The sequence below is a fragment of the Molothrus aeneus genome, chromosome 6 (assembly GCF_037042795.1).
Source record: "Molothrus aeneus isolate 106 chromosome 6, BPBGC_Maene_1.0, whole genome shotgun sequence".
Taxonomy (NCBI): Eukaryota; Metazoa; Chordata; class Aves; order Passeriformes; family Icteridae; genus Molothrus; species Molothrus aeneus.
Window position 1 is genome coordinate 47,290,243 of NC_089651.1, and position 12,154 is coordinate 47,302,396.

Sequence of the window (12,154 nt, forward strand, 5' to 3'; positions counted from 1 at the left end):
AGTTCAGTCAGATAATGAAGATAATTTTTACTAATGTGCTATACTCAAAATGACAGTTCCAAGGGGAAGGTGTGTGACAAAAGCTGCAATCACTGCAGGGGGAAGGCCGGTAGCACCCAGGCTACACTGAGAGCCCTGTGAACCTGGACAGGGCACTGTGACCACGGCAGAGTGCAATACATTTTGTGGCCAGGACCTGTCCTTCTTTTGGAGGCATCACTGGAATGCAGAAGACACTCTGAGGTGACAGAAGCCACTGTCCTAACAGTTTATATGAATACAGATTCTGGCCTAATTAATTTGATCAGGACATAGACCAGACCTAAATGTAAATACAGGCACACACAGCTACAGATAAGAACTTCCACCAGCATCCTACTACACCTATACTAACAAAATAAATATTTGTGTGTGAAATGCAGTGGTGAGCATACATGGACATACTAGGATTAGCCAAAAACACTAAGGAAAGTGACAAGACACTAGCATTTGTTCATTCATCTCCTTTAGTTTGATCCCATCCTCACCTCCTGGATTTGACCAGTTGTTATCAGATCATGCTTGCTCCCATCTATGTGCTGCTAATTTTTTTATGCTTTTGGTGGGCACAGAATGCAGTCCTCTGGAAAGGAGCTTTTTTCCATAAGGGAAATCTAAGTAATATTTAATGAAAACCCTTAAGTGTGGCTGTCTAATGACATACAGAAGAATCACTCTCCTCACTGACAAGTCCATTTCTCCTTCTCCCCAACACAGCTGATATCTACAAACCAAAGGACACTTCCCACCAAGATTTTCAACACTGGGCCTCACATGAAGAGGGAGGCTCATTTAGGGGAGAGCACAAGTGATCTTTAATTCAAAACACACACATATTCTAGGTAAAAATAGGGAGAGGAAGTGCTGAAATGATGGAATCCAGGAAATTCTCTCCAAAGCACATTTATAAACAAGTTCCGGAACAAATGACACATGAACTTAGTGGGAAAGAAGAGAACTTCTCTCCCTCTCCCCTTTTCCACATGACATAAAACAGGGTCTAACAGGTAAGACTCAGGTTACCATTGCATAAATATTTACTATATGAATGCCATTCGTACGTATTCCAGAGCAGGTGAGTTATCTCCATTTCTATTGAAATAATACAGAAGAGGAAACATGGCATGTCCAAACCAGCTGCCTTCATTGCAGCAGTTTTTTCACAGGTATTTTCTTCAGAGATGTTTCCTGCTGAGGCTGCAAGAACAGACGTTTTCTTTTCAATCAGTACAACGTACCTGAGATGCCTGCAGAGAAGTTCTTTAAAGATGGTCTTTTCACCACGGTGTAAGATTCCCCGACCACAAAAACTTTATAGAGCACAGCATTGTGGTTGATGAAGCTCTGAATGACACAGGGGGGGCGAACAGCTTTGAGGCCTTCCTGGTTGAAGATGATCGCCATCTGGAAACACACACACGATTGTGCAAAAGGCTGGCAATAATTTCATGCTTACCCACACCTGACAAGCACCAAGGGGAACATTTCCTTTTCTGCATCTTGTTCTATTTCATTGTGTTTCATTTAACTGACACACAGCTCTGTAAACACTACTGGCAGTGAAGATTTCATTTTCAATCAACATTTTCACAGCACTTTGCAATTTCATTTGCTGCCTTTAGTTGGGAAGCTACTGCAACTGCAAGTATAACAAAAGGATAAAACATCTGACCAACACAGACAACAAAGATTGTATTGAATACAACAAGCCTGTATCATGAGAACAGAAGGAACAACTCTGTGCACTAACTACAAGAATTCTTCCCAACAGCTTTATTTCCCTGATTTGGTTCAGCCCAGCTGCAACAAGACTAAGCACTAGGGCTTCACCCACACCATCAGAGGACATTTCTCAGACTCCAGTAGTTCTTACTGCTGACAAATGCTGGCCTATCGATTTTCCTGCTTGGTTTCACCCCATTACTCTACACAGATAGTCCTCTTGAAGGCACTGGAATAAATATGCCAAAAAGGAAGACATTTATTGGGCCCTATGAATGATCAAATAACTGCACACATGCACAATAACTCAGTAGATTAACATTTTCTATGTTCAAGTCAATGTGTGCATTCAATACCTACTTGCAGCCGATACTCTTGCTGTCTCTATTACACAGCACAGAGTGAATTTGTGAGTGGTAACAACCTGTGCAAGAAATTTCTTTAACAGACAGAATCATCCATCAAGATGATTCACAGCAACAACATCACACCTCATTTGTCTCTTACTGGTGGCAAAAAACATTGTTGTCTTCCTCCTCTTGTGTGGACTGTTGGCATTACAGTGTCTACAACATCACACTGGCAAGAACTCTGCTGTTCTATAGTGTTCTCTTCCACTATTAGGTAATTCATTCCCACAAATAAAAGTAAGATGAACAGGTTCAGCCTATTTTGGAAGTGTGGAAAGCCAGAGTTTATCTTCTCAGCCCAGCACTGACCATGACTATTGGAAGCTATGTGAGGCCTCTGTTCTGCACAGCTCTGTGCTGGCAGTCCTGTGGACTAGCGCAAGCCCATATAACCCATATAAACCCCGTGGGGTGCCTTATGCCGGTTCACTGCCATGTCTCATGGCTTTTAACATGCATGAATAGAGCTCCAAGAATTTGCTTGCAGGGTGCACTTGCTCTTTGTCATCTAGCACAGACCTGCTGTGTCTGGCAGTAACGTGGGTACAATACTTGATATCATAATTTCCAAACAGCATTTCTCTTTATAAATGCAGAGCTCTTTTGAAGGCAAAAAGAATTTTTACTGACAATGTCCATAAGGAATTCAGTCTCACAAAACATAGTGATTCTCTGCCTTTTCCTTCTTGTCTGCTCAAATGCTCAGAAGAAGTTCTGGATACATTTCTTCAGGCTATGGGTCTCTCATGGCAGCTTTACCAAAAGTTACTTATGTTCTGACCTGCTGGCAGCCAGGAAGCACAACTTCCAGCCATCATCTCTGTTCCAGTTTAATAAATGGTGCTGGCAAACTGGGGGTCAAGTGCTGAGCTGCTGAGGCCACTGCTAGGGACACCACAGAAAGGCTGACACCACCCCAGCTTAACAACAACATGTACTCACATGAGAAAAATGGGGTCTGCCAGCCTCACCTGGTGAACTCAGACACCAAACCCAAACTCATGCACCAAACTTAAACTCAAGCCTGAACCTAACAGTTGTCCCTGTTAGCCAATACTTGAACTTTCTTAACAGCCATCTTATGAAGAAAAGCAGGGTTTCTGGTCAGTGCTCTAATTTCAGTGTCAGCTCTGCATTGGAAATATATCCACAAAAAATGAAGTGATTTACCAAAAGCCAGACAAGGAGTCGTTAATGAAACAGACAACAATTTCTTGCTTCTAGACCTATGCTCCATCTTTTAGACAGACTGTGCTGTAAGCAGGTATTTATCCTATGCTTCCTTTGTAATTATTGACCATAAACAATTTCAAAACAGTCCCTCTCTGATCATAGGTATAGTTTTGGATCACTCCTGAGAACTCAGCAACTCCAAAAGTGACTACTGCTACTACTATGTAAAGTACTATGCAAGACTTCAGGCTGTTTTCCAGGGGTCCTCCTAAGCTCTCATCATAAGTTCCTGTGATAAAGTGCAGACCATGGGTGTATTTTAGTGTAATTTTTGCTCTGGCAGGAGGCTTAGATGTGTCTGCACTGTATGAAAGAAGATCAAAGAAAGATTCACCAAGGAAATAAAGTCCAAGCCTAACTGGACAAGTACTGAGAGGTTCATGCGTTTCAGTTTGCAGTTGCAGATGAACTCTTGACAGAAAAATCAGCAAGAAAAGAGGAGTCTTAAATTCATTAACAATCCAGTGCCCGAGTGTTCTCAGGAATGACAACAAAAATTTACAGCAGCTGCTCCAACAAACTAACAGGACTGTCTTTTGGCTTGTGAAATAAGCCAAGGTAAAGCCTGCCTAAAAAATCTCACTGCATTTTTAAAAGGAAGTGCTGGTCAGTCAAGATTTCAGCCACAGCCATTCTGCTCATCTACATTTACAATTTACTTGAGGGTCTTCAGCTCTCAGAGACATTTCAACAGCAGCTGGGAAACCTGGACTGATGGCAACGTTGTTAACAAAGGAAGCCAGGAGTTAGGAGAGCCAGCAGCAAGGGCTGGATTCTCAAAACTGATCTGAAGTAAGCAGGAAGGCAGGAAGCACAAATGGAAAAGAATTAAAACAGCACTCAACTCACTTAAATTTAGAGGAAGCTAATCTCATAGGTAATGCACTCATTCCAGGAATATACAACCATTTTAGCTGTAATTGCCTTACAGGAAGGCAGATAAGTTCTACCAGTCCTGTTCTCCCCACAGATCCCACTGTGTTATTACAAGTGAACATTGCCTGGAAACCATCTCTATTTGTTACTCCCTTCCCCCTCAGGGAAAGGAGCCAGCTGCTCCATCTGAAGCACAAACCCACTTTTCATCTGTACCACATACATATTGGGAAAGTAACTTTCTGGGACAGAAACTTTATTTAGTGACTTCTTACCAAAGGAGTGACTGAAGGAGATTTCTTGGACACAGCTGACTGGAGACTACATAATGCTAGAAGCAACAATATGATAGAAGGTGGAAACTGCTAAAAATAGCTTGCATGACAGGAGGTTCAAGTAATATTCACCTTCATTTCAGATTTTTAAAAAAATAATGCTGCAATTTAACATGAGGGAGAGGTGGGGAAGGGAAGTTGCTGGGGCACAGCCCTCTTCCTACCCACTACAGGATTGGAAATCACCAGCCAAGCCACCACAGGGGGACTGGGTGACAGGACACGACTGGAAGCAGGTGAATAATACTGCAAGAATTTTTAACTCACCTCATGAGAGTTGGTTCCATGGGCCACTCTGGTTTTACAAACTGGGTAAATAAAAAAGAAAAGACAATTCACCACTGAAACAGAACACACAAACCCTTTATAATCCTGTTTCCACCCACACATGCAAACACTGGAGTCCACCAGACCAAGGCACTGACTGTAACAGACACCAGTGACAGTCTCTGCTTGAACAGTCTCCTCAATCACTGCAAAACTTGGCTTGCTCCAAGCTCTGCTCTCTCAATTCCTCCCTGTAACTAAGGTGCAAGCACAGATCTTTATTAGGACTGGACAGAGTTGCAAAGCATCAGCTAAGAAGTTAGTACCAGTATTAGGATTGCCATCCGGTCTACTCAGAGAGCATTTTTACAACTATGTAATTTTTTTTCTGAGGCCAGAGCTACTTTACAGGTACCACAAAACACCACTTTCCTTAAAACAAAGGAACTGGGACACAGTCAAAAACAACTTATTTTCTTACCTCCCTGTTGGGAGGGAAGAGCAGGAAATGTAACAGGCTGAACCAAACAAAGATACAACTTATTTTTTACAGGCAACCATAGAGGAGGACAGAAAAAGGCAGAAAGCCTGGCAGTTTTTCTTTCTCTTTCACATTTATCTGCTCTGTATATCTTGATTCTCACCTCCATCTTGATTAAGAGGAGGAGTAAAACCCATTAGAGGAAAGAAACAAAAAGCTGCTTCTACTATGAGGCCATAGAGGAGCTGAAGACCCTAGGGCTCACACAGTGACTAGGGCTGATGTTACTTATGTGTTAAGGAGAGGAGATGAAATCTTGCAAGTAGTGAGAGGGTGGATAGGACAAGACTTTTTTTCAGGTTGTTGGAAGAATCAAATTGCCAGGCAAGAGGACAGAGAGCTATGAAAGGGAGATAACCTGCACTAGAGTCCAAAATAACTTGGTAACTTGAAATTTTACAAAATGATTTATGATGTCTCACAGACATGCTCTGGAGAGCTGGACCTTTTTTAAGAAAAAAATAGAGACAGGAAAATGAAAAAACACTCCCAGAATATCAAGGTATATTAATTTTCAGTGCTATTTTGTAATTTCATCATTATATAGAGGGTTTGATTCAGACCTCCCGAATATATGCTGCTGACTACTGAGGACTAGGCAGTCTGTATGGAGAGCACAACGTGAAGAGGAGGGCAAAGCCATTCATGAGATTTCAAGTACTGCTTCACAACCTGTCTTCAGGAGACCTGCCTCATTTGGGAGAGCGATGGCAGGGAGGGCAAAACATGCTTTTTCCACACAACTTTACCTCTGAACCTTACAAATGAGGCAAGCAGCAAGGGAACAAAGACCAACTAACAGTCCTGCTCACTTTTTACTGCAAGGAATCAAATAAAGGAACCAATTAAAGCACAAGCCCTGCAATGAAACTTGCTACAAAGCACAAACAGTTCATAGCAGCTGTTTGAGCTGTGGGCCCTTGGAGTCTGTTATCTGTGTGAACCCTCTTTCTTTTACCCTCTAAGATTATATTTGTACCCTGGACCAGGGAAAGGGAGAGGTGGGTGAAAAAAGAGGATAATCAGCAAGGCAGTGATTTTCTGAAGAAAAATAATGAATGCAGCTGGCAGGAGAAACATCTTGCACAAGTTCAGGGCAAGAGGCTAACTTTGTTAGAACTATTAGCATTTCCCAGGAATGCATGTTTACTGTAGCGAGGTGCTGAAAGTAAGGAACATCAACAAAAGGCAAAGTAAAAGCTGATAGGGAGAGGGTTTGTTCCACATTCCAAGCAGACTGCCTCAGAGCATTTATTTCAGGAAAGTTTTAATATCTTGACACTTCTGGCAATGAAACTCACGCTCCTACAATGTTGGCTATGTTTTGGGGGGGTGCATGTGCAGTATTTGGAACCTACTAGAAGCACCAAAGAAAAGCTCATGTACATACTGAATGGGAATGCCAGTCCATTCTTCTCTATAAGCTTCAAGGTATCTTCTCCACAGGCACTTGTCAGCTCCATAAAGGGTGGTGAACAGATCCTCTCATCTGCAAGAAAATAAAAAGACTCAAATGAAGATATGGAGTTTAGCTCCTCAGCTGCATCATTACCAGCTCTCTCCTTACTAACTGCCTCTTAATAGACAGCTTATATTAAAGCACCCAAAAGGACTGTAAGCCAGGCCTGAATTTGGGTTTCTGGAAACATTTCAGAAGATGAAAGGCTCAATTTTCATGCAATCTAAATGGCAATATAAAGCCAGTATTTTCACAGGCAGCAAAAATGATCACCTGGTTAGGAACACACTGCACATGACTTAGCCAGTGAGGTGAAAAGCAACTGGGATCTTTTTATGCCTTCAAGCATAATTTTCTAAAGCATTTTACAAGAAACAGAATGGTCTGCAAATATGACTAGAATAGGCAGTCTCACAAAGCTATATGTCCTGTAGGGTTCCTCAGGTGGCAGATTCCAGTGTGTATTTACTTCAGGCAAGGTGCCAGAACTTTCTGCTGTTCTCTGGGACAGCTCTGTCATGAAAGCAGTGTTCATTTGGTCTGGCAAAGCCAACCAGAGCACTGCTGAGACACCACCATGTTAAAATTGCTCAGCAAGTTCTGGGTAAAGAGAAGAATCATGGGAACCATGGTAAAATTTAAAACCAGAGTGTTTCTGCCGATGTTGTGCTTGTTCACATGGGGTTGTGGGAAGGCGGGAGTCAAAAACCAGCCCTCTTGGTGACTTGGTAAGTTGACTTGCTCTAGGATGCACTTATTCACTGCAGGAGAACTGAGATTCCCCTGGGAATGCAGCAGGAAAGGCAGAAACCACTGTAGGACTCATAGGACTTGCACATAAATCACTTAAGAGGGCTGGGTTGCAATCTGAAGTGTAGAGACAACCTTGGCTTCAGCCATAGCTTTGAGACAGGTCAGCAGGGGCCCAGGTTTTCAGACAAGCTGTGTGCACGTTGACAACATTGACTAAGTCAAATCAAGGACATCACACAAGTATGAATGACTATTTAAATTACCTCCTCAGTGAGCACAGTCTTAAAAAAGTACTACTTTAATGGAGTTTGATCTGTTGCCAGGTTAACTTCGGAGCCACAAATGAGTTATAGCTTGAACACAATTCAGAACGGGTCTGCCAAGACTTCTTCGCTTTTCAGACTTATTTCAAGAGAAAAAGGATGACACCTTTCTCCAAAAAGCGACTGGAGACAAGCACAAATGGTGGGAGCAACTGCATCTGGCAAACTCAAGTCACAGGTTTATATAAACCAGCAACTTATCTTGAAAATAAGCAAAGCATGGCTGAATTGAAACAAGTGGAGGCCATGGTGTGCAGATGGCGAAGAAACTGAAAAGTACATGTGAACTAAAACCCCAGCAAAGCTGAACATAACTCTGAGACAGACATGCATTCAGAAATCACTTTATAAACATTGTTTAGATTAATACTTTTCACTTAATTGTAAGTATATATGTAAAGAAAACTGAATCACTGAAAGTAACAGAGATGCAAGACTCTCTATATTTTGGTACACATCTCTCAATACATCCCCAAACTTTTGGAATATCTGAGAACTCTGTTCATTAGCAGTGCTGTCACTACAAGAAGTTTTCTGAGAAAAGGCTATTTTCATAGATTCTAAAAGGAGCAGAAAGATTGATGCTTTGAGGTCAACCTCTACAAAAGTAAACGAAACATCCCAGATTTCAAAGCTTTCAATTTGCTGCTATGAAAACAGAAAGCAGCATCCAAAAGTGACAGGTACTGTAATATTTACAAGCCTTTGCCAGAGTAAAAGTTCCTTAGTTGGATGAATTTAGGGAATAAGATTTAGTTTACAGATACTTGGGAACAACTCTGGCTTGGCACCTCTCCCACCCACATGCTTAAGGCTCACAAATAACTTTGCTTTCAGAGTGCAGATGCAGAGCAATGTATGGTTCCATCTCGCTTCCCTCTGTTTCTCTCTCGTGCAAACAGGAAAGGGAGACAGGGAGGATTCAGTGCTCCTGCTGACTACATGACACTTGCATGGGGAGATGAAGGAAGGGACAAACAGGAATTTCTTTGACTTGTACTTAGAGAGGACCACCTGGATCAACAAAAAGTAGCAAAGAAGACTCTTAGCATCTCAAAGTGCTCCTGCTGAGTTTGCATAGCACTGGCATTTTCTCTGTCAGGAAGGCAATTCTAGCCCACTGAAACCTCTAAAACAGACCATTAATTCACAGCCAGACCTGAGGACAAATAAATCCTCACTCAACACAAGATTTCAGTAGAGCCTACAGCTAAAAAACTGCTGCTCTGAGTTTAATTGCACACATTGAAATTCTAAAGATAGCAACAGGTTAAAATAAAAAGTTCTCCAGCAATTATCCTCTCCTTCTTCCCAGGGTGGCAAACACATGCTAAAGCTTTCTCTCATCACCCAGCTCCTGCTATCAGAGTGACAGCAGTCTCTGCACACCTTCTCTGCACTGAGGTCCAGGACAGACCTCACTTAATGCCTGAGAGTCAATTCAATACTGATTTACATCGGCTTGGAACTACACCATGGACCCACATAGTGCAAATGACCCCCGGTGGTACACTGAACCTTCCCTCCCCTCCTGCTGTGTAAGCTGCTTTAGTGTGGGCTTACTGAGCTGTGGTCAGGTGCTGGACCCTTGGCACTGTCACCACTTCTTTGCAAACCAGCAGCGACAGGACACCACAGGAAACCAATGCCAAAAAGAACAACAGTAAATACACACAAACAAGTAAACGTAACAGTTGAGAGATGAGAAGGGGTCATGATTCTGGCTCTACTGCTGCCCCTTTGTATTGATGTTCCAGCCTAACCCTCCAGTCTAAAACTAAGCACTATTCTCATTTGCACCTGAGAGCCCAGAGTGAACAAAGCACTTTAATAAAAGCAGTCTGAGAACTACAGCATGAGGCCACAGCCATGTCACCCCTCCTGTGCAGCTGCACTCTCCATACACCCCTAGCAGAAGTGACTCTGTCAGGACACAGACCTGATGCAACCCAGAACTTGTGCACAGAGCTGATGCTCTTGCTTTTCTACCATCAGTACTTGGCTCTGTGCTGTGCTGCTGAGTCGAAGAGTGTTCTTCTAAAGCATCAAGTTTGGAAAAAACTCCGTCTCATCTTCCACGCTTGGCTGTGCACAAGTGACCTTAAATTCCAAGAGATTACTACGTATGCAGTTTCTGATCTTTTCACTTTGGATCTGAGACTAAAAATCAGGCACTTCCTCCCTCCCTTTGGGCGCATACACTGCATCACACAATAAGCAGATGACCACAATTATTAACCATATCTTCCTTCATGCAGCCTGTGCTGGACCAAAGGTATCAGCAGGAGAAGTGTGTCTGTAAGTCTACAGACTGCTGTGAATTAAGATTCTGTACATTGCTATAGTGCACATTTAGAGAATGGCATTTCTTTATTTGCTAAGCACCTCGTTGTCTCTGAGAGTTCTGCCTTTGAAATATGGCCACCACTCCAGGTGAACCTTGTCAGGTCCAGAAGTGCCAGCGTAACAGCAACAAGGAAAGATTCTTCAGATCAGAATGTTCAGCTTTCACTTCAGACAAGTACCAAAAGTATCTGTAGCACTTTTGTTGTTAAAAACAACATATTATAGTTAAATTTAAAAGTCAAAATCCTGTCACTCTGTTCCTCCCCCATCTTTGTCCTCATTTTTATTGCATGCCTTAGCACAAACTTTGTGGTATCTGTTTTCCATATTTGCCTTTAGATATTCTCCCTTTTCTTCAAGATTGTTTGATCTCAGAGGGAGTTCTCTCTCTCTCTATCCCCTCATTCTTACTTTCTGTATTGTTTCTCATTCCCATCCCCATCTCTCATCTAGGCTGTTCATTTTCCAACCATTATTTCTGTTCTTTCAGTGCCTCCTACACTTTATCCCTCCATCACCTCTGAACAGAGCTCGTGGCTGGAGGGATCACATTCATGGCCAGCACAGGGGGAGCGTTTGCAGTGGGACACCTGAGGACAGGTCACAGGTGACAGGCAGCAATCTCAGCACCAGGGCACTCAGCCCTGGCACACCCTGCTGTGGGGGGAGCTTTGTCTGAGTGCTGTTCTATTCCCATGGAGCAACAACATTGTTATAAGAGCTTGACTGCTGATGGCCAGTTTACAGGATGAGTAACACAGCTACCCAACAACAGAGAGGTGAAAGAGCACCCAAACCAGGGTGTCAGTGCCAGGAGGGGATTACTGCAGATGAAGTTCAACAATAGTGACAGGAGCAATGGGATGTGAAGATGGGGAAGATGCAGACTGAAAACTGGCTGGGGAAAAGCGTTTTCTGACAGTGAGAATTGGTGGAATTCTTTGTGCTCAGGACTTGCTTTAGTTAGAGATGCTGAGTAATGCTTCTCTACTCAGGGCACCCTGGTGGCCTGCAGACAGCCTGCCAAACAGTCACAGGATACCCAAACCCCCAGGAGAAGGCTCAAGGGGCCAAACACTCAACACACACTCCCATTCAGTAGCCAGGCAAAATGGATAGAGGAAAAATAAGAGTAATACATGGCTGTTCCCAGTTGAACCAAGTCTTAAAAATAAATTGAAAGCATTGGGACAGGACTGTACAAGACAGTCTCCTGGGATGATTCTGATAAGGGTAAATACCTTGTACTACAAAAGTTTGAGAAGTACCAACACAGTGGACAACTGTGGATAACTGTAGGGAAAAAATAAACCATAAGAGAAGATGAATCTATTCAGATTTCTTTGGTCCTTATGATTTTGGACAGGTAAGAAAACAAATAATAGATTACAGACAAATCCAATGCCCTGCATTCATAGATCAACAAACTGTATTTCCTTGTATTCAGAAAAAGAGTTTAAAGGGAATTTATGGTCATCTGTGAGAATAGCTCAAAACCTCTCTAGAAAAGAAATACAATGGGAAAGCCACTGCCTATTAAGTTTCAGATTTACTGTCTAAACATGTTTCCCTACCTCATAATTCACCTTCCTTCACCACCTAGCCTAGGGATTAGGAAGTGCAGCACACAGGCTGAAAAAAAGAGTATTTATTCTCAGCACCACCAACCTCTTTCCACAAAAGCACAATGCAGTCACAAACACAGGTGAACTCTGAACTTCCATTTATGAAGTGGGGAGAAGGCTTCACCTCCCCTTGGCCAGGCAGGGCTTTATGGAGCTAGTTAAAGGAGTTCCAGGAAAAAGACTTTTTGATGCTACTGGACAAACAGCAGCTGAAGAAGCATCATC

General features: G+C 42.6%; 1 protein-coding gene across 1 annotated transcript in view; it reads right to left on the reverse strand.

Annotated features, from left to right (window-relative positions):
- The window catches only part of ITPK1 (inositol-tetrakisphosphate 1-kinase), a 140,370-nt gene that overhangs the window by 13,993 nt on the left and 114,223 nt on the right, over positions 1-12,154 (reverse strand). The window contains exons 6-8 of the mRNA XM_066551939.1: positions 6,814-6,912; positions 4,883-4,923; positions 1,278-1,443 (exon numbers count right to left, since the gene is read on the reverse strand). Coding sequence (XP_066408036.1) covers positions 1,278-1,443; positions 4,883-4,923; positions 6,814-6,912 — 306 coding nt within the window. The remainder of the gene's footprint in view (positions 1-1,277; positions 1,444-4,882; positions 4,924-6,813; positions 6,913-12,154) is intronic.